This window comes from Taeniopygia guttata, chromosome 1A (genome assembly GCF_048771995.1).
Source record: "Taeniopygia guttata chromosome 1A, bTaeGut7.mat, whole genome shotgun sequence".
Lineage (NCBI taxonomy): Eukaryota > Metazoa > Chordata > Aves > Passeriformes > Estrildidae > Taeniopygia > Taeniopygia guttata.
In genome coordinates this window covers 6,537,796-6,560,222 of record NC_133025.1, presented here as the reverse complement: position 1 = coordinate 6,560,222, position 22,427 = coordinate 6,537,796, and the positions used below count along the sequence as shown (strand labels likewise).

Below are 22,427 nucleotides of genomic sequence, written 5' to 3'. Positions count from 1 at the left end.
CATGAGTTTACACCTTCCCAGCAATGACACCACTGACTCCAAAAGGCACAACTAAGCTGTCATGGGCTGTTGGACAGATGGCAGCTTCTTTAGCTTCTACCACATTACTTTTGTTCTCCTTTCTGTTGCTATATTCAAACTGCTGCCTGGCCATGTGAGCAAGTCTTGGACTCACAGTCTTGAGTTCATAGCAAAGCATCTTCTTTGGTCTGTCACTCTCCAGACCCAAAAACAAAAGGTCAGCCATATTTCTTGACTTTTTTAGTGTATCTGAACATCTGTGGAACTCAACCTCACAGTTGTTCTGGTTGTATCTTAGGAGCTCACTTTTGGAGTGTCTAAACAATTATTACCCGTCTTTAAGGCATGGACAGTGATTAGCAGATCTGGGGGGCAATGTCCTTGTATCTGCTGAGTTCTTTTTGCTGCTAGGCATCTGCCTTCCTTCCCATGTAACTCTGAAACCCATATGCCTGTCTCTCTGTCTGTATTTCATGTGTGGTATGGTGGAGAGAGCTCATTACAGACAAGCTCAAGTGTAGCCAGCACTTAGCTGCAAGTGCAAACATTTCATGAACGTCTGTGTTGCATTAGGAACTTTCCAGAAGACATTGAAGACAGCCAAGAAGACATTGACAGACAGCCAAGGTGGCTTCACAGGCTCAGTGTTCTCCCAGCACTTGTTGGTTCAACTGTTCTCAAAAAATGTAGGAGTTTAGCAGAGCATGGATGTCAGCACCAGTAAAGATTTGCAGTGCACCAAGTGGCAGGAAATAGGTGAGTTGATTTAGAGCTCAGCTAGCCTCCTCTTTGCTTGACCCTTCTCGAGGAACTTCAGGGAGAGAAACGTAGTGAGCTGTGGCAGGAGATGGCTCTGGGGAGCCACTAGCTGCTGTTTCTGAGTTATAATTGGATTTCCCAGAGCTGCATGGCACATCCATCCCCACCTCCTGTCCTGACTGAGTTGTGAGGGTCCTCCATCAGCCCAGTGAAACACCTCCAGAGCCTGGAGCTGGCCCATCAGGAGGGATGAGAGGCAAATGTGAAACCAGTCACATTGCAGGCTTTGCAATGGTTGTGAGGTCTCCTGTTTGAAGTTTCCCAAGCCATGGAGCTCAGGCAAAGCACCTGAGGGAACAAGAACTGTCTTAACCTGCCAGATGTGTCAAATCAGTGCCATCTCCATCATGACAGGGAATGAGTCTGGTGAGTGGGAGACACATGAGTTTGCTTGACAACCGTTGGTTCAGTTCACAGAGAAGTTTTGCTGCACAATGAGTGGATTCCTCCTGGAGGAAACACAGCCAGGCTGCTCCAGATGCCTGTATGGTGTGCACCAGCTCCTAATGGGAACATGAGGGATCCACAGCTGGTCCTTCACACACCTTCTGAACCCTTTCCCTGTCTGTTTGTTCACCCCAAACACATCTAGAGCTTCAGTCTGCAGATACATTCCTTTCATTCAAATTGATGCAGCCAGCAGTGCAAGCCTTTTTGGGGTGTCTCACCTGAGATCTTGAGTTTTAGGCACACAAGTCTGACTGTGGGTTTCTGGAACTTTCAGTTACTTGTCTCTTCCTCCTCTATTCTTTCATTTAAGCCTGTCCACCTGACATCTGCTCTGGCCACCTTACTGTTCAGACATGGTTCAACCCATCAGGGTCTGGCATGGCATATGTGACAGAAAATGTGGAGAAGTACAACATTATCCATGGCTTAGTGAGACATTCTGTGTCGTTTTGGTAGAAAACATGGCCATCATACCTTCCAGCTGACCAGCACCAAAGTGAATAATCTCAGGAGATCAGGAGCATCTTTACAGTATCACATCAAGGCATTTGCTCTTAAGTTTCCAAAAGCCTGATGTCTCAAGCAAAACTCAGCTTTGTTTTGTCCACAGGCAACCTCTGCTTCACTCTCAGTTTGCATCCAAAGCATTAAAAAAGCATGAGTTCATCAACATGTTCATGAGTTTTTTAGTAAGCTGGGATTCTGTTTTCTGACAGCTCTGTTTAGGCTGACATATGTTCCTGCCCTTTCCTTCTGTGCAGGAATGTGTCTCTTCATTTCCATGAAAACCTCCCTGGTGTGAAGTTTCCTTTTAATCCTGCACATATCCTGAATTGCTTCTTAAAAGTCACTGACGATGAGAGCTGGAATTATCTTCAGATTTTATAACTTGGCTAAAAAAGTCTGGCTGCAAGCTAAATCTTGACGCATAAATCTCAGCCAGGAAATAATTTGGTTTCTCTCTTTCCATCAAAACAGCAACCAACTCAGCCCACTCCCAAACAGTTGCAAAGTTCTCAATGGTAAAAGGGAATTTTAGGAAGGGATTAAATAAAGAAATGTTACTAAGTGGCAGAGTCTCTAGGGTGGGAGAATGTGGAAGGAAAAACATTTGGAATGATGCAATTTAGTAGGATTTTTTTTCTGTTTGTTTCCTTCACTTCAAATGCCTCACAAATATCTGGAGGGAGCAGGATAAATGATCAGTTTGATTGACTTTCAGTAACACTGATTGCCACGAGAAGGTAGGTGCTGTATGCCAGTACAGGGATGAATTTATTAACAGGATTGAACAGTGAGGCAGAACTGAGAGATCACCTGGATGGGGCTCAGATTAAACAAATTGGTTATCCAGGTTTATCAGCTGAGTTTGTGTTGCACTTTACATGTACTAACCCTAAGCCACATCTGGTTGATGAAGAGAGGCCTCAAATATCTGCAGGAAAGGGTCTTTACCATTCCCTCCAGAGGCTTAGTGCCACTTTCTTGCTCACACTCCCATTGATTTCTGACCTAGGTAAGGAGTGAGAATAAAAGTTTTCTTCCATTCCAGTAAAAACCCCTTGTGTATTCTTCTGCTGGCTTTTCTGATCATTTACTGACCTTTAGGTCCAGAATAATGAGAAGAATGACCATTACCACATTGTTGCCTAACCACTCACACCCATTTTGTTGGTGAATGGTGCCTAAGGAATGGTTTGGTTTGTTTTCCATGGCCCAATAAAGGCAGTTGCTAGAAGCTGTCCCTTTGATCATACTCAAAACCTTGGTCTTGGGACCATGGACATTGCTCATGTATCTGAGCCATATCTAAGCCATGTTCACAAAGCCAGCATTTTCACCTTCTTGGATAATGTAGACTTAAATGACTTTATCAGTGACACAGAAAAATACAATTTTTGTATTGCAAACTTGTATTGACTAAATCCCTCAATATTGAAAATTCAATCAATCACATGGTGCAGTGATGGGTTATTTGTCCAGGATCCTTACTGAACAGTATGTTTCCAGATTGCAGGAGACAAAGCTGCAGTTATGGGCAATGCCTACCAGCACCTAAGGAAAAACATGGTGTCTGGGCTCATACTCTGAATTTGCACAGAGAAGCACTGTGGCCATTCTGCATGCAAGTATCTGCCCACAAGTCCTGGCTATTGCTCCTGTCCCATACATACTATTCAGGATTTGAATATAGACCTTTCTGGATTAGGTTATAATGACTCAGAAACCCTATAAATCACAGTTGTTCTGTAATCCCCATTTTTGGAGACAAGGAATGGAAGCACAGGGAAGCTATTTACTGACCTACTCACCCCTAACTGGTTATTGCCCTCACTGGAGGGGAGACCTCCAGTCCCATTCCCCTGATTAGGATGAGCATTTTATCTGCCTTCTTTGATGAGGTGTGAAATGCACATGTTGCTCAATGAGAACAAACTGTTCAGATAACACAGCTTAGAATGATAGAGAATTTGTTCTTCCAACATTATCATTGTCAAAAGACAGGGCAAGTGTCCTAATTATGTGACTAGACTGGAGCCAAGTTCTGACTTCCTCAGAGTGGGTTTGCCATATTTTTTGGTCTTTTTTTTTTTTTTTTTTTTTCTCCAGTTCTGTGATGTTTAGCAATTTTTGTGAAGTTGTATGGATGGTGACTGGTGTGGGTACTGTGATTGCTACTGCAGGAGGTGTGTGGGGCAATCCAGGTCATCTGCTTTTCAAGGCTGTCCATGCCCTGGCCCTTGCTATTGCTGAAGTCATGCAGTACAAAGCTGGTGAAAGTACAGATAACTTCTGTGTCAGAGAAATATGGGAAAAGCATAACAAATTCCACAGAAGAATTTTGGACTGATAGAGAAAATTAATTTCATAATCATACTTAAAGCCCGTGCGTACACAAACAGTAACACAGACTTGCAGAGGGAAGCATTTACTGCATGTCCCTATGTAATTAGCCAGAACAATAGCAGATTTTACAAGTAAAAAGACATAACAGCAGGATATTATGATATTTTTCAGACCTCAGTGCAGTTATTCCCAGAAGAGCCAAACCCCAAGGTAGTGTGTGATTGAACTGTAGCTCTGAGGTATCACTATGTGCTCGCTGTGCAGTGATGTGGCACTTGCTATGTAATTATCTCTCTCCAGCACAATTATTAACATAGGATTAAACAGCTGAGAGCCACCACTGCAACATTAACCAGCAGTGGGGTGTGTGCTCTATAATTTAGATGCTTGGAGGGAAGAGTTTACCACAGGGCATCCACCAGCCCTGTGAGCATTTTGTCCTGTGTAACTGTGGCTGCAATCCTCCTTCTGAAATCAGGCTGGAAAGAGTGCTCCAGGCTTGTGTGTATGGGGAGGCCTGACTCATGCCTCCCTTATGACCTTATTTTCTGCAGGCATTGTAGCCAGCCCTGTGTGAAAAGCTTTTCTCTGTATAAGGCAGTAAGTTGTGCAGCACTTGCTGGGAGTTTTTGGTGCGTCTGTGTCTGTATGAAACGCAGCAAAGCAGCAGGGAGAGATTTTAGCCACTGAATATGACATTGGATTTCAAATAAGACCCTGTATTTCCCTGACCCTGTATTTCTGTTGAGAATTGAAATATCAGCCCAGGAATAGATCCTGATCTGAGGAATTGTACCAGAGTGAAAACAGCTTTTGTCTCCTATAGAAACAGTCATTAATGCCCCAAATGCTTAGGTTCATCTGAGCATATGCAAGCAGGAGCGTGTTTCCCTAAATACCACATCTTTCCACATTGAAAACTGCCTATTTGCCAAATCCTGCCATCTTCAGAGTAGCCGGTTGCCCATTTATCTCACCCAGGGTGGTCTGGGGCCCTTTCAGGATTTACAGCCCACGCAGCAGCCGGAGCTGTGGACAGGCTGCTCTGGGCTGCCTGGTGGGACAGGAATATCTGTGAGTAGCAGGGAGCTCTTGTCAGCCAGATGTTAGTGCTTGGAGCTTGCTGTCAGAGCTGCTGATCAGTCTCTCAGGCATTTGCTCCCTTTCTCAGCATTGACATTAGTCAGAGAGCGCCTGCAGATTGTGATGCTTGTTTTTCCTTCCCTTTGTCTTTGCTTCTTCAACCTCACCAAGGCTTTTCCACTTCATGCCATGGAAATTTGTGGCACTTCCGTGCTTGAATGAGGGCTGGACCTGGTCCTCAGCCCTGCTGGCTCGGTCACCTCTCCCGAGGCTGCTGGCATGGGGCACAGCAAGCAGCTCCCTGCTGAGGTCTCCTCTTTGCTCTGGCCTTGCAGAGCAGCTCAGGAGCAGATGCAGATGCCTTTTGTCAAGTCCGTGTGTTTCATCCCGCCTGAGTTCAGTGCTGCTGCCATCATTTCCATGCAGGTTTCACAAATCCCTTACTGCTTGCAGGGAAAGGCTTCATTAGAGCCTCTTGTCCTGCTCCTGCCACGACAGGGGCATTTCCACTGTGTGCGTAAGCACCGCGCTGGAGTTGTTTCCGTACTATTCAACACAGTTTTAGTGCCTGATTCCCTGCTCTAAATTAGTTCCTCTGACTCATCCTCCAGAGGAATTTCTGTCTCTGTAAAGACTGTAGAAAAAGATCAGAAAGCCAATGTTTCCTACCCAGGACTGAGGTTACATATTTTAGCAGGGTGATGCAAAGACAACCACAAGGGACCCACCAAACACAGATAAATACAAATCTGAGTGTGGCCTTTTCACTCCCCCTGCTTTTCTGGAGCCAAACAGGCTTGGAAAACGAAGTGAAATGTGTCCAGCAGTTCCTATGGATACTCAGGAGAGATGTGAATATTCCTCCTCCCCAGTGGCACCATAGGGCAGCAGGTTGCCCGGGGGCATTTGCAATTTCTCTCTGAAATCCAGAAGCTGTGCACAGCAGCAGGGCATGCTCAGGGCTTCCAGCTGAGCCTTCAGCCAAGGAAATCCTATCTGTTTGTAAAGGCAGCTGAGCTGCAGCAGCTTGTGTGCAGTGTGAAGCCAACACATCCAGAGCAGAGGGATTTATAGGGGAACTTGATTTTTATAGATGTTGCATTAACTTTAAACATTTGCCTTTCTCAGCATGAGTTCTCCCCCTTTGCATACAAATGCCCCTGGGTATGATATATTGTCTGGGGAGGAGACATGGCCTCAAATTACAGTAAATGTCCATTTCTTTGCTTTCTTGAGAGGTAGCATTTAGTGCATTGCAGTCACGCTGTGGCCATTTGCCAATACCCACCCACAGCCTGCTGGGCTTTGCTCGGCTTCTCTCTTTCCCCATTTTGACTTATAGGTGAAGAGAAACAAAGGTTCTCTTCATATTTATACATAACATTTTTTTTATTATATATTTGCTGATCCCAGTTCTTCCCTCCTCAGTGACAGAGAACATGGGTGCTCAGCATTTGCACTCTGAACCTGCTGAGGGGTACAGGGAGGTGTGGCATGGCCTTACCCCAGGAGGTTCTGAATTCCTTAAGACCTTAATCAGCCTTGTTTCCATGTGCCCCCTGTTCTCTCACAGTCCACGTCTCCCACCTGTTCTTTTGTACCCTTTACATCCATGTTTAAGTAAACCTCAGCTTACAGACATCCCTGTAGCACTTGCCACACCAAAACATCAGTCACCTCTGTCAGGACTCGCAGGGAACTCTACAAGTTGTAAAACATTAGACTGAAGTAATTCATACTTAATGTAAAGACCCCAAACCAGGTATAATGGTATTTTAAACCTGTGTTGTTCTCATGCAAATTCATACTATTAAGGATAAATATTTTTCTTCACCATCAGATTCTGGTTCTCAGCTTCAGCTGCATCTGGGGATGGTATATTTGGATATACTGCACTTTCCTCTCTGCTGCTGTGCTATAAGGCGTATGCCCTGTACTTGACAGGAACACTAAAATAAAGGAGGTTTCTAGAAGCTGTTGTACTACAAGGTAAAGGTCAGTTCATTCAAAAATTTCAATAAATAGGAGCAAATAAAAAGATGCTGTGCTGCTCTGATCATAATTTTCTTTTTTCTCTGAGTTCCCATCAGTGAGAAGGAAGGACACAATACACTTTGGTTTTGGGTCTTGTTGGTTTTATCCCTTCCTTGGTATTTAATTAGTTCTCTGTGTGTATGTGTGGGGGGAATGGTGATCTAATCCTATTGAAATACAAGCCAAGTAAAACAAGTTTAGATGGAGACATGGTCACACAGCAACTTTCAGTCAGAGAACAATACACTTGGGGTAAGGTATATTAGCAAAGTAGTTTTAGGCATATCAGACCTAATTGGTTTTATTGTGAGAATAGTAATACTAGGTGGGAAAAAGCTAAGCTGAAAATTAAAGTGGAGAGCAAGTTTTGGTAACTTTGGTAGCTGTGGTAATGGAAAAGTTCTGTACACATTGTTGGGGGAAAAAAGCCTCTCACAGAGACTTCTGAAGCTCTGCTAAGACTGCAATCACTCTGAGACAATAAAAGAAAAAACACAACACCAAAACCAACAAAAAATATACACACCCCCCCCCAAAAAAAAACCCAAGAAAAACAAAATAAACCCCCAAAAGTGACTCTGTAATTTGGATATTTTCAGCATTCAGGCAGAGCAAAATTCAGAAATCTCTGAAGCAACCTGTCTTGTAAAGTAGACTTAAACACACATTTGCTTCTTAAAACCATGGAGAAAAGATTTTGTTTGTCCTTCCTCAAAACATTTTCCTTTAAGTTCAGCTGGGTAGTGCATTTTTACATTCAGGATCATTTGCCTATAACTGAGCAGCTCAATCCAGACCTGCCCTGTGTGCTCCTGACCAGGAACAGGACCAAAGACAGACGCTGCATTTGCTTGGGTTGTGTTTCTGCCTTGCAGAGAGCTGTGCTGCAGGGCTGTGAGCTCGCTGTCCATGCAATGAGCTCTGTGCATGCCCTGCAACAGGGGTGGGAGCCAGGAGTGGTGTCCTGGCTGCTGCCTCTGCTTTTGTACACTATAGAAGCATGTGCCACCCCACGGTTCCTCGCTCCACTGGCCAGCCTGAGAAGTTTTGGTGCAGGGAGTCTGAGGAGGGTGATGTGGGTCTCAGCAAAGAGGCTGGCAGAGTAAACCCTGTGAGGGCTCCAAGACCCTCTGTTTCCCCAGTGCAGAGGGCACAAGGGATGGGGCAGGTGGGGCTGAGCTCAGTGGAGCTCTGCTGCTCCTGCTGAACAGCTTAGCCCAAACCTTCCCTGCAGCTCCGCTCCCAGCTCAGCGCCGCGTTCCTGCGGGGCGCAGCGCTCGGAGGAACACGCTCAAAGGGGGAAAAGCTGGCCCTGGTGTGCCTCCCTGGCTGCTGCGCCCTCAGTGAGCAGAGGAAAGGAACTTGGAGATGCCCCAGAGTGAGGTCGTACCCTCTTGATTTATTTGTCTCTTCCTGGAGACCTTCTGTCTCCCACTGCCTGGGCAGGGAATTTAGGGATTTACTGTCAGGACTGACTTATCTGCTCACTTGGCACGAGTGAGGTGCCTGTGGTAGGCAGTCTGGCTCATACCCTACACCTTTTTTTTTCCCCCTCTCTTGTCTTGGTTAGTGTGGTTTCTATACTTGCTAACCCATTGACTTTTTTCCTTCACAAGTACAGGGAATAAGGTGTTGATCCCTTCCTGGGCACTGGCAGTGACTGTGACGACATATTCCCATCCCCATTTCCAATCATGGCAGAGGTCACTTGGTGTGACTGTCACTTGGTATCTTTGTTTCCATACTCTCAGAAGCTTCTCAGGCTTCAGGGTTCCAAATGCCAGGAGAAAGCAATGCCTCAGGACAAGCTCTAGGTGTGGTTTTAGGGCCAGGGACCTCTCTTCAGGTACCCCCATGGCTGGGGCTCTTTTCACCAGTTCTTAAGTGCCCCATAATGACCCTGCATCCTGTAAAACCACCCCCAGCCAGAGCAGGGGTGTAAGGGCTGTGAGTCTGAAGGAGAACCGTGGGGTTTTGAAATGGATGCCAGCAACACCCACTGCAGATGAGAGCCACCAGCAGTTCAGACACCTCCACACCAAGCAGTGATTTGATGCAGGTCAGAACAAAGCTCTTTTTAAAGACCCGCAAGAGCCCATGGACATGGATTTGGGTCTGTTTCCAGGGCAAGTTTCTCCAAATTCCAAGAAAATTTTCTATATCCTGCCCTTGCAGCCTGTCCTGGGAAATCAATGCCATTCAGATGCCATTTGATGGGGCTCATGGTGACATCCATCCCCATCTGAGATAGTTATCTAGCAGGTGTCTCCAAAGGTGGCCCACCTAAGGGAAGCGTCTAAGGTAGGCAAGATGTCTTCTCTAGGATGTGCCCATTTCTCTCTGATGGCTGTTGGGAAAGATGACTTCCCTTGACTAGCTGCATCTAAGAAGCTTAAAGAGAAAATCTGCTTTCATTGAGGACTGAAATGAGGGAAAAATCAGTGCTCAGACACCTTGGGGTGGGTATAGCCTGGAAGAAGCTTCCTGCAGGCAGTGCTTCATACCCCAAAGAAATCCACATCGCTAATATTTTGAATGAGCTGGAGAGATTACAAACATTACATTTCCTGTGGCAAATGCTGACCCAGCATTCAGCAAGGTAACAACAGCCACAACAATTTCTTTCTCCATCCAGGTCCTGTGCATTTTGCTGATGCATATGAGGTCCTAAAATCCCAGTTTATCTCCATTAATGCCAGTGATGTTGGATATGTCCTTGGGACCCCAGTTCTGTTCCTCTAAAAGTGCTGTTCCTGCAGCAAGCAAAGGTGGTTTAACTCAGTGCTGCCATGCCCCCACCACTTCACCCAACACGATGCTTTAACAGCGCTGACAGGGACTTTTCCACACTTCAGCACAAGAGTTAGTCTTGGCTGAAAAATCCCAGTAACTGGAGGTTAAGTCACTCCATCCCAAACCAAATACTCCCCTCTGCCAGACCTCTCCCACTATTCTTTGATTCCTCATCTTTCTTTCCATGCAACACACTCGCTCCCACAGGAAAGGCTTTTAGGTAGTGGGACTCCAGTGCTTTCAGTAGTGCTGCCATAAGGAGCATGCATGAGGAGACAGCTGGGACTCAACATCTCTCCCTTGGGTAGGTGAAGGGCAAGACTTGGGTACCACTGCTGGGTTTTGAGTGACCTGAGTTCTGTGACACTAACTTCAACCACTTATGGACATTTTGTGGTGGATGAGCACTACCATGACACCCTTATCCATAGCACCTTTATCCATTGTGCCCTCAAATCAAGCTTCTAGAAGGTAGGTCTGTCAATAAGAAAAGTGTGTACATACATCACTTCTGCGTATTTGGTAAGGGATTTGCATGCCTATAATGTAATGATCCAAAATCAGTTTGTTAGGTTAATAATTGGATTGGATGATCTTGGAGGTCTTTTCCAACCTCAATGATTCTGTGATTCTATTCTATTTATTACAGTGCTGAGTTCTTTGGCAGATTTTTTCTATATCTCCTAGATATGGTGAAACTTTAAACTCGGTGTATTTGTGTCTCAGGCAAGTACTCAAATAGATTTAATATGCAGTTTCACAGCTGTAGGCTGTCCTGGATAAATCCTCTGTATCTGTATGGTTTTTGTGCCATCTTTCTCATTACATCTCTGGTACTGCTCTGAACTTGAGTGTACCACTGCTGAGGATGCCTTCCTAACAAAGCTGGAACAAGCAGACATGCAGACTGACCTTCAGACCAAACAACTCTTCTGAATTATGGGTCATTAGGGAATCCAAATTTTGAATGGAATTTGGAAAATTTCCTATAAGTTTTGCCTAAGGAGCCATTTCCTAGTCCTTCTCTTCATTTCCCAAGCATCCAAGTAGCAACTTGGACTGGTTAACTTCTCACCAGTTTGTTCAGCAGCTGGGTTGGTTATCCAGGCTGTGCTGAACTCACAGCTGTCACATTTACACAGTTCTCAGCACTAATTTGAGGATCACTTGGTTGCAGCCAGGTGAATCACAGCTACAGCAATAACAGCAAGGGCAGGACAGCACTCACACTTAAACATCATCATCATCACCACCACCACCACCATCATCATCCTCCCCACTGCAGGGAGTCTGTGAAAAATGCTGTTTGTAACCAGACAGTGAGAATGAGAACACCACCTTGTTATTTTTCCCTATATAGAAGGAATAAAGTGTTTATTTTCCAGCTGGTAGTCATGCAGTTGCAGGCAGGCATCCAGTTATCAAGCTGGGCTCTTCCTATCACCTACCCTGTTGGCAAACAAAGCTGTGCATGTCAGATAGTACCTCAGTCTTTTAGAACTGTGCTGTTCCTGTGGTGTCTCTGGATATCTCCAGATAATTTAAGCAACCTAATTGTGTGTTTCAGACTGGAGAGTGAGGACTGTAGAAAAACAGTATAAGCAAATGAGCTGGTTAGCTTTTTGATAGTGTTTGAGAGGTTTCTGAGTGGCTTTGTAGAGAAGGTCTACCTCTACTGACAAAGGACCAACCTCAAAATGTTTGGGAGTGTCTCTGGCATGAGGATAATGCTATCCCTGATGTCTGCTGTTCCCCCATCAGCCAGACCAGACAGATGAAATGCAGTTGGGTTCACACAACCTCCCACTTCAGCAGCATGAAGTGTTTGTTTCTATGCACTGGATTCTGGCATAGGCCATGCCTATCACTGCATCCACGGAAAATGCAGGAAATCCCTCGTGAAGTAGAGTTTCCACCTCATGTCTTCCCAACAATCATATTTCCCTAACTCAGTGTCTTCCTTTACAGGGATTTAAATTCAAGAAGGGTTCTGCTTGAGGTTTTGCAAGGGTTTGGCAAACACAAAAGCCAAGATGTGCTGGCTGTTTTCAAAGACCACTTGGACTGAACAGCGATCAAAACCAAACTCTTTCCTTTTCAGCACAAGTTCCAGCCCTCTATCTGTGAGCTCCCCATCTCACTGGCATGCATTTATAAAACAGCCCTAGAGAGAGAAGTTGGGGTAAGAATTTGCCACATAGCAAAACCCCGCAGTGCTTTTGCACAAGGAACAAGAGCTTCCAAGGGAGTAGAAGCAGTTGCTGTGTTTGTGTTGACTGGCCATGGTTTCCCACTGCTGGGGGTTTCCAAAGCAAATGAAATGTTATTCATCAAGGCAGGCTCCCTCCCCAGATTTCAGTTGTTGAAAATACTACAAAGTAAGATGGAAAGAAACATGTAATCCTTCATCATCACAGTCAGGATTTACTTGTTTATTTAGATTCCCTGTCTGTTCCAAATGTTCTGCCAGAGAAAACCCATCCAGACTCCAGGAGTGCTTGACACACATAGAAAAATTTCTAGATGTATTTAGAAGATAAATCCAGCAGAATACACTGCCTGTACTCACAGTGCAGCAGCAAGACAAAAGTCCCACATGCACAATAAAATATCTCAGGATACTTTTTCTAGGGCAAAAACAAAGCAGGAGGCACCTGAGGAGAAATTAATTTTGATGTGGATCTTCTAAATCAGAAACTTTTTGGTAGAGCTATCCTTGAGCTCCAGGTACCTCCTCTTTTTCTGCCTGGAAAATGTGTTCCAGGTAGAAAAAAATGGAACTTGGTGTCTTTGTGGTCAGTAAAAGGAGAGAGTTGTGCTCAGAGGGTGATTCTTCCCTCTGCCCTAGGAGGTGCAAATCAGCCCCTGGAAGGGTGTCTCTCCCTGCAGACATTACAGGGAGGGGAACCCAGACCTAAGTCTCACTTTTAGCTGCTAAGAGAAGGCAGCTGAATCCCATCGTGACTGAGGGTGTGCTCTGGGAACTGACTACTCAGCAGCCTCAGCTAGTGTTTGTCATCCCACTCCTGTTGCTGCACCTACAAACAGGAAACAAGTGAGACCATAAAAACACCCATGAGATAGGAGAGATCTTTTGGGTCATCCTAGGATGAGGTAGTAGAAGATGAGCACTTGTCCAACAGATGTTTTTCAGTTGTACCATCACCCAGCCTAGTGGATTTGAAAATGCCCTGTGAGCTGTTCTTCTAGTGATGCCTTGGGGGCAGCACCTTTGAAACCACCTCTCTTTTTTATTTCCTATCTAAGAGCCACTGGCATGAACGTCAACAAATTGATGTCCTTTCTAGGGGCAATATTGCAGTAAGTTGTATAGGGTAGAGTGGGAGGGGCAGTTTTCAGGCCATTACCCCCTAAATACCTTATGTTTAAGTTATGGGATCGTAGATGCTCCTAGAGACTGCTGAGATCTTATCCTCTAGGGTTTTGTCTTAAACAAGCCAATATAATGAGGTGTTTAAGACGCCTCCGTACTTAGAATAGCAAAATAACCAGTTTTGTGTTTGGCCTGCACTGTCCTTAATTCACATGTAGACATAAAGAGCAAAAGGCAGGTTCTTATCAGAATCTGGGGTTTCTGAAGGGCTGCTTAGCTGAATCAAAACTAGAATTTTCCAAAAGTGACACTCCTTGACCTGAACTCCAGTTTGGTACCAGAATTAGGGCAGCCTTTCTCCATAAACTTAATGTACCCTCTGTGTACTGGACAGGTCTGACAAAACAGTTCATAAAAGCAATTTTGAATCACTAGTATCATTAAGATCTACAATTTCAGGTCTTCACTAAATCCATAAGTGAAAGAGAGGATTTTACTTAAAAGGATATAAAAACAAAGTAAACGTTCCCCCAAAAAATCATTCTGCTTTTGAAAATCTGTGAGGTGTTTTCTGCAAAGCCTGAATTAACCCTTGCTATGATAACTTTCTGTGCAAAGCTCACCTGCTGCTGTCCCCACAGCTCATGTGCTCCTCGGTGCAGAAGGCCCTGTTTGAGGAGGAGGACAGGGTGAAGAAGCTGCAGCAGAAAGTGGCGGCGTTGGAGAAGCGCAACAAGCAGCTGCGAGATCGAGTGAAGAAAGTCAAGAGGTCCCTGCGGCAAGCCAGGAAAAACTCCAGGCACATGGAACTGGTGAACCGAAAGCTCAGTGAGAAACTTTCTTCTGCAGGTGGCCAAATCCCCTATATTAACTCTTTGAAGCAGGAGAACTCCCATGGTACCTACCTGAAAGTATAATGCAAGGGTAAGTGCTCAGGCCAATGGTAGTGGCAGGTTTTGTCTGCATTAGATCAGGGTCTGGCCCTCACACCTTGTCTATGCTGTGCTTCAAACCTTGCGTGGAAAATGAATCTGTACTTGCTTTAGACACAGTGCCAGATTAAACAGGAAAGCCAGATGGATTTGGCACAGCCCAAAGCCATGTCCCTGCTGTACTCAGCGGACACAGGGCCTGACAGTCATCGGTGCTTCTCCTCTCTCACCCACCTCCACCATCAGTTTTAGGTTGTCTTTGATGGAAGTGCCGGCCCAGACCTCTGGGCCATTGCAAGCACTTGACACAGGAGCTCTTCCTGCCAATTTACCTCCTCCTCATGGGCTGGGCAAGCAAGGCTTGGGATCTAGAGATGAATGTGGTGGGAAGGATGAAGGCATGAATGCCCTTCACTCTCTTATCACCCCCAGGCTCTGAACCTTTCTTGAGCTTGACTGAAGTCTATATCCAGTGCCTGGGCATAGGCTATGTCCAAGACTCAGACAGTTTGTGCCTCTCTTCAGCACAAAATAGAGATGTGCTCAAATTGTCTTACGACTGTCCCTGTATATCTTTAAATATTCTAAATCGAATATATAACAACCTTTATTTTTTCAAGAAGTGCCTCAAGGCTCTCAGTAACTTCCTCAGGTGCCTTTATCACTGATCAGCCAACTGGGTTGGAAGCCACATCATTTTGGGACTGTGTCTAAGACCTAATCCTGCAGTTAGGAGTGGACTTAGCTATGAGTGGGTGTTGGATCAGGCCCAGCAGGCAATTTCAGATCCCATTCTCAAGCAGGTTTAAGTTACAGTGTGGACAAAGCTTCAAGTTTTGTAGTCACTGAGATATAATGGAGGTTGCTGGGCAGCCTCACTTAGTTACATTTAAAACCTGTAGAGACCACATCAATATCAACGGGGCATTAAAAATTTAGGTAGTTTATATATGTATATATTTTAAAAATCCTATAGAAAATATTTTTATTACACATTTGATATAGTCTAATTTCTTAAAATATGAAGTAAAACATGTTTCTTGGCTATCTCATAAAAAAGAAATGTCCATCATATCCTTTATTAGGCATTTACAAACTGACTTCTGCTCAAGCAGTGTGGGTTTAGGCATCAGTATCCATGGCTGATAATGTTAATTCTTGAAACTATCCCTGCACTTGGAAAAGCCCATATCAGCTTTCAAATGTGAGCTTCAGTCCAAGCAGAACACAGAAGCTAACTCTCATTACCTTCCAGTTTTGCTCCTTTTGGAAATACTTTTTTTTTTCCTTCTTGAAATAATATTGGCATTTTTTAAGATTCTGACTCCTCCACAAGCTCCACTGGTTTCAAAGGCTCCGCCTCCCACATCACCACAATTTGAATTGTTTTCTGCTGGAGTCAGCAATGCTGTTTCCTGAGAATCACTACAGAACTTAGGCTTCCCTGGAAGCCACCAAGAGATTTTAACTCCAAAATTTAAATCCATAGAAAAGTAACTACTCTTTATTGTTTTATTTCCTGGCTTCTAAACTACTATTTAAATAAACTGACTGGTTTTCCTGGGATAGATATTAAAAGCTTGTGTTTTAATTTTTTGTTAAGAAAAATATTCCCTCTGGTATTCATTAATGTTTTATAAGTGTTTGTATATAGCTGAGAAAGTATAATTAATATAGTTACACCTTTGCTATTCTTACAGATTTTCCAAACACAGTGTTGAATATCTTTTTCTTTTGGCTGGTATTTTTGTTGCTTGACAAAAAGATTGGAATTTTCTTCCTGTTTCCCCCTTTGTCTTCCTTAAAAGAAAAAGTAAAACATTTTGTTCTCCTTGTAAGTTTTGTGAGAATTTTGTTTATTCTGCAAAGAAAACAAAAAACACCTCCCCAAATGCAAAGTCCAAATGCAACCCAAAATGTTCTCACTGGGTACAAGACCCAAAAAGGTTGTTTACTCCTAAATTTTTTCCCTTTCATTCCTGCTTGGGTTTGGATCATTTCCAGAGATAAGGACTAGCAGTCAGATCAGGTCACAAGTTAACCCTCTCAACAAGTAACAGGGGGTGTCAAACCTAAATAAAAATGCCACTAAGATGTCAGCCTGTCCCTGCTGGTGACAGTATCCAGAGAGTGACCAGGAAGGCTGCACATGCAGGAAACACAAGAGGAAGAAGGAATTTGGGTTATGTCTACACAGGCTGGTACACATCACACAGGGCCTGCCTGACACGTGCTATAATTTTTAGACCCACTCCAGGGATCAGCTCATCTGAGGACCTGCAAAAAGGGCAAAATTTCATGCCATTTCCAAGAGCAATGGGAAGGCATGATTGAGTATGTTCCTCTTGAAAAGCTATGAGGGAGGGACTGAGATGCAGACATGAAGAGGAGATTGGCATAGCTGGATGGTTTGGCAAGAGATGATGTAGAAACCCAAAAAACATCCTGGTAAGAAACAGAAAGACAAAAAAAAAATCCCTATTTAGTTAGAAACAGCACCAAATGTGTCAGCCCCCCCTTGAAAAGTTCAAAGATGCTTTACAAATTAGTAACATCTGCTTTTTCCAAAACATATCAGGAGCTTGAAGGCTGCCAGAACATCTGCAGGACCAGTGCTAGGGGTTTTCAGAGCAGCTGGACACAACTGGAGACAAGGATGGGATTTTTGGCATCTGTGTTCACTGTGGGGATGTTTTTGTGGACAAATAAATTTTTCCTGATGGATACAGAGGATGACAAGAAGTGAAAGAGCAAAATTAATAGTAACAGGACAGAGTAACTGTAGAAAAGACGAGAGGAGAGGAGAGGAGAGGAGAGGAGAGGAGAGGAGAGGAGAGGAGAGGAGAGGAGAGGAGAGGAGAGGAGAGGAGAGGAGAGGAGAGGAGAGGAGAGGAGAGGAGAGGAGAGGAGAGGAGAGGAGAGGAGAGGAGAGGAGAGGAGAGGAGAGGAGAGGAGAGGAGAGGAGAGGAGAGGAGAGGAGAGGAGAGGAGAGGAGAGGAGAGGAGAGGAGAGGAGAGGAGAGGAGAGGAGAGGAGAGGAGAGGAGAGGAGAGGAGAGGAGAGGAGAGGAGAGGAGAGGAGAGGAGAGGAGAGGAGAGGAGAGGAGAGGAGAGGAGAGGAGAGGAGAGGAGAGGAGAGGAGAGGAGAGGAGAGGAGAGGAGAGGAGAGGAGAGGAGAGGAGAGGAGAGGAGAGGAGAGGAGAGGAGAGGAGAGGAGAGGAGAGGAGAGGAGAGGAGAGGAGAGGAGAGGAGAGGAGAGGAGAGGAGAGGAGAGGAGAGGAGAGGAGAGGAGAGGAGAGGAGAGGAGAGGAGAGGAGAGGAGAGGAGAGGAGAGGAGAGGAGAGGAGAGGAGAGGAGAGGAGAGGAGAGGAGAGGAGAGGAGAGGAGAGGAGAGGAGAGGAGAGGAGAGGAGAGGAGAGGAGAGGAGAGGAGAGGAGAGAAGAGAAGAGAAGAGAAGAGAAGAGAAGAGAAGAGAAGAGAAGAGAAGAGAAGAGAAGAGAAGAGAAGAGAAGAGAAGAGAAGAGAAGAGAAGAGAAGAGAAGAGAAGAGAAGAGAAGAGAAGAGAAGAGAAGAGAATGTGTGTCTCACCAGTGTGTAAGTGGGTAATTCAGATGGTGATCTGTACCCAAAAACACCTTGAGTTTTTAGATTTTACAACTGAATTTTCTGGGGTTTTTTTGAAGGTGGATATTTATAGAACAAAGTGTATAAAATAAACTATTCTCATAAATCCCAATATCATCTCGATTTAAAAACCCTACCTGAATAACTGGGGAAGAACCACAAAGTGATGTAGGACTTATGGGGAGCAGACACTGTTAGTAGCTGTCTTTGCTCCTTAACACCAAAACCATTGGGAAAAAATTACTTCCTTATGTTTGAATAATAATTTAGGGAAATAGCCATGTTATTCTGTTTGGGTTTTGGCAGAAGGGGGTTTTGGAACCAAAGAGCACACCAGTGTTTCAGAGTTCTATCAGTAATGCACACTTCTAATACACAAAACCTCTTGCCAAGCTAGGTAATCTCTCATTAATGAGGCAAAGGATCCTAAATTAATTTCTGAAAGTAGGAGAAAAAGCATAGAGGCAAAACTGTAGAAAGCAGATAAAACTGAAACCATGTGTTATTCTTTCTTATAACAATCCAAGTAATTGCAAGGAAATTTCATTTTCCTCCCTATTTAACCCCAATTATTTTCATTTAATCACAGACGCGCCCCTATTTCCCTCCAAACCAGCCTGCCTTGCGTGTGAAACATCGTTTCCAGCATGTGCTTGGGTTCAGGCATGTTCCTAATCCCCTAAAACAAACACAGCGAGCAGCACAGAACGTCCCAGCACTCGTGGTGCTGCTGGGAGGGCTCCTGGCTCTGCAGGAAACCAGGCCAAGCCATCCCAACAGGGATGTCTGGGAAGGCAGGCACAACAGGGATTTAGCGGGGTGGGAGCAATGCTGTCTTTGTGGGGAGTCGTCTTTGGGGGATCAAGATTTGGTGCAGATGGCACCAGGTTGGGTGAGAGTTGGGAGTGTTGGTTGGCTTGAGGGTGTCCCTACAGTGGGAGCTGGTTTGATGGGCTGAGGCCAATTGCATGAGATGAAATAAGGTGAAATCCTGCACTTCAATAACAGCAACCCCACACAGCACCACAGGCTGGGGGAAGTGTGGCTGGAAAGTTTTCCAGTGGAAAAGGACCTGGGGGTGCTGGTCAACAGTGACTGAGCATGAACCAGAGAGGGCTCAGGTGGGCAAAAAGGCCAATGGCACCTGACTTGTACCAGCAATAGTGTGGCCAGCAGGATCAGGGCGGATTTTGCCCCTATACTGTCCACTGGTGAGGCCACACCTTGAACCCTGGGTTCAGTTTTGGGCCTCTCAATTACAGAAAGAACTTGAGGTGCTGGAGTGTGTCCAGAGAAAGGAATGGAGCTGGGGAAGGGTCTGGAGTACAAGCTTAATGAGGAGAAGCTGAGGGAGCTGGGGGGCTCAGCCTGGAGAAAAGAAGGCTTGGGGGACAACTCATGGCTCTTTACAATATCCAGAAAGAGGTCTGCACAAGGCTCTTCTTGCAGGTAACAAATGAGACTACAGGAGAAAACAGCCTCAAGTTGTGCCAGGGGAGGTTTGGTTTGGATATAAGGAAAAATTTCTTCACCACACAATGGTTGTTATGCCCAGAAAAAGGCTGTCCAGGGAAGTGGTAGAGTCACTGTCACTGAGGGTGTTGATAAGACGTGTAGATGTGTTACTTGGGGACATGGTTTAGTGGCAAACAAGGCAGTGCTGGTTTAACTGTCAAACTAAATATTCTTTAGGGTCTTTTCCAACCTAAGTGATTCAATGATTCGATGAATCTGTTGGTTTTTCATTAGCTGGGTTTGTTGGCATCACACCACTCCTGAGGTGCCTGATGGTTTCTTCTGGTGAGAGTATTCCAGCAATTGTTGGCTGCTTTGGTTAATGCTGATTGCATGCAATGGCATCTCCCCCTCTGGTTATGGATAGCAATTTTTCTTGTCACTGAAATTTTCCACAAACACGGAGCTATTTCTCAGAACAAGTTTTAAGTGCTAAATAATTGTTTTGCAGTGTTAAAATATAATCAGTGAAGTGGCATTTTCTTTGGCAATCTACCACTTTCGAGTCATGACAAAATTTGGCAGAAGTCCCTTCTATGTACCCCTTGCCCCAAGAAAAATCAGCAGGAAGCCTTTGAAATGTTTTGGTATTGCAATGCACACATGCTCAGCAAAAGCTTTGTAGTGCTGCACAGTAAAACCACAGCAAATGCACTAAGTGAACCTTCCTGAGCCTGTCCTTCCCTGGACAATCCAGCTGCCATCCAGCACTGACAGCCCTGACAAGTCTGATAAAAGATTTTTATTGCACCTTAATCTCTTGGATGCCTCTGCAGGGCCCAGGGGTTTGTGTATATGCTCAGGGTGGTGTCTTAAGGATGAGGATGCTCCAATAAGCTCAGAAAGGACGTGAGGAGTAGTTACAGGAGAGACACTGGAGCTGGGAATACTCACAAGGTCAGAATTGCTCTTACAGAAGTGGCTGCCAGTACCTGGTTTGGAGATGTGGAAAAGGTCCTGGAAAAGGGAGAGCCATTTGCTATTCACTGTCCATCAAGAGTCTGTGTGAGGGAGCCCCACTGGACAGAGAGACAGCCTCTGTCACTCGTGTTCTGTATCTGCCCAGCTCCAGCTCTAGCTCCAGGTAAGGGACCAGGCTGGAGAGCAAGGGATGAGTGATTCCTTCTGTGGTGGGAATGGCCCAGGCAAGCTGTCCTAGAGACATTGCTTTTGGCTGGCAACCTGGCAGCATGGTGAAGAGTAGAGGTGGGCTCAAGCCATTACTGTCAGCATCCAAAGTGGCCTGGCTCCTTTTCTTCATTTCTACTTGTTCTTACAGACTCTTGAGATTTTTCTGCAAGAAAGGCAGTCAAGAGGAAACCAAAAACCACACGGTTTTGGAGGGTCACCAGCTGCCAGTGTGCAGCCTATATATCACAGTCTGGGAACAAATGCAACAGAATACTTCATCCTTCCACTGAATACACTGGGTCCTTAAAATTATATAAGCAAGACTTTGCACAATTGCTCTCCACTCAAAGTCAAGCAAAGGCAGCAAGATGCATGCAAATCCCTCCAACCACACAGCAGTTCTGTGGCAGGTCTGCATTAGAGAATTCAGGGGCCCTTGATTTTGGCACCTGCCCTGATTTCTAGAACTGTCACCTTCTTGAATGGGGCAGGGAGGGGAGGTGCCAGCACATCAGAGATGTAGAGTCTTTCAGAGTGTGAACCAGAGCAATCTGCATTAGGTGCCAAAACTTGGATTGTTTATTTAGACAGGAAAGCAACTATCTCAACAAAAGTGAGGGGACAAACATCCTCTTGGCTGGAGCAAAGCCCAGAGAGGTCTCTTCTGTCTTCCAGTGTCAAGAGCTTTTCTGACAGCCTTTGACTATTGAAAGTTTTTACACAATGCCCTTACAGAACGTGAGTCCTTCCCCGGGACAGCCATGATCTGGCACTTCTTATACACCCAGACTGCCCAGAAGGAGGCAAACAGGAAATCCTTCCTGACAGAAACCACGTGGCCATGCACAGAGGAGGAGGAGCTCTTGGGCAGGTAAAGCAGCACTCCAGGTGGAGTCTCAGGACAGCTGACCAGAGGAACAAAACCACTTCTTTTAACCTCCATAGCCCAAATTCTTCATCCCTTTCTCACCCAGGAGGTGAGAGGGGACTGATGGGCAGATACTCCCATGGAGTCACTGGTGGCTTGGGAAGAGGTCAGAGGGATCCTTGTGTTGAGCTGTGCCAGGATCCACTAAAGAAGGGCTGGACCAAGAAGGGAGGAGGAAAGTGCAGACCAGCAGGTTGTCCCAGATGACATTTCTGTTCCACTTGCCCTGCCCAGAGAAAAGCAGACAGCCTCCAAGGTCAAAGGCATTTATTTATCTGCCATGCCAGTAAACCCCAGGCTGACCATGGAGAGGATGAGCTGCCTGATCTCTGCTCACCATCCAAGGACAAACACATGGCCACATCAGAAGGGTGCTCACTTGAACTCTTCCCATGCATTTCCATGGGAACAGGGCAACTGTTTTGTTTTCCTCTCTTTAATATTTCTCTTATGATTATTTCTGAAATACTCTGTTTGCTGGAGACTTGGCCTAAAGTGATAAGGAAGAGAAAATGTCACAGACTGTTGTCAAGGAATTATTTTTCCCATTCCCTGATGCCAGGAAAAGCAGTTCTTGCTGTAGGAAAGCAAACCATGCGTTGTGCTGTGTTCGTATTACTTGTTTCAGAGATGTTAGAAAATGCAATATGCACCTATAAGTACAGTGTGTTATTTGGAAGCTGGCAGCAATGAAAACCATTTTTTAGCAAAAAGAAAATATCTCATAACCTGATATATCTTTTCTTGTCCATACATAGGTGATTCAGGCTCATTTCAGGATTACAATCTATTCTTTTTTACACATACAAAACATTTTGCTCCCCATAAACACAAGATGAAGAGCTAACTCCTGCCTTAGGAAATGTACCTTTTAATTGTCTGGAAGCAGCACGGCTCACCAGGAAAGCAGGGCAGTTG

At 45.1% G+C, this 22,427-nt stretch overlaps 1 protein-coding gene across 1 annotated transcript in view; it reads left to right on the top strand.

Annotated features, from left to right (window-relative positions):
- Window positions 1-16,151, top strand: part of CCDC3 (coiled-coil domain containing 3) — a 34,663-nt gene extending 18,512 nt beyond the window's left edge. The window contains exon 3 of the mRNA XM_072918855.1: window positions 14,023-16,151. Within this exon, the coding sequence (XP_072774956.1) occupies window positions 14,023-14,298 (276 nt within the window). The 3' untranslated portion in view covers window positions 14,299-16,151. The remainder of the gene's footprint in view (window positions 1-14,022) is intronic.
- Window positions 16,152-22,427: the final 6,276 nt, after the last annotated feature.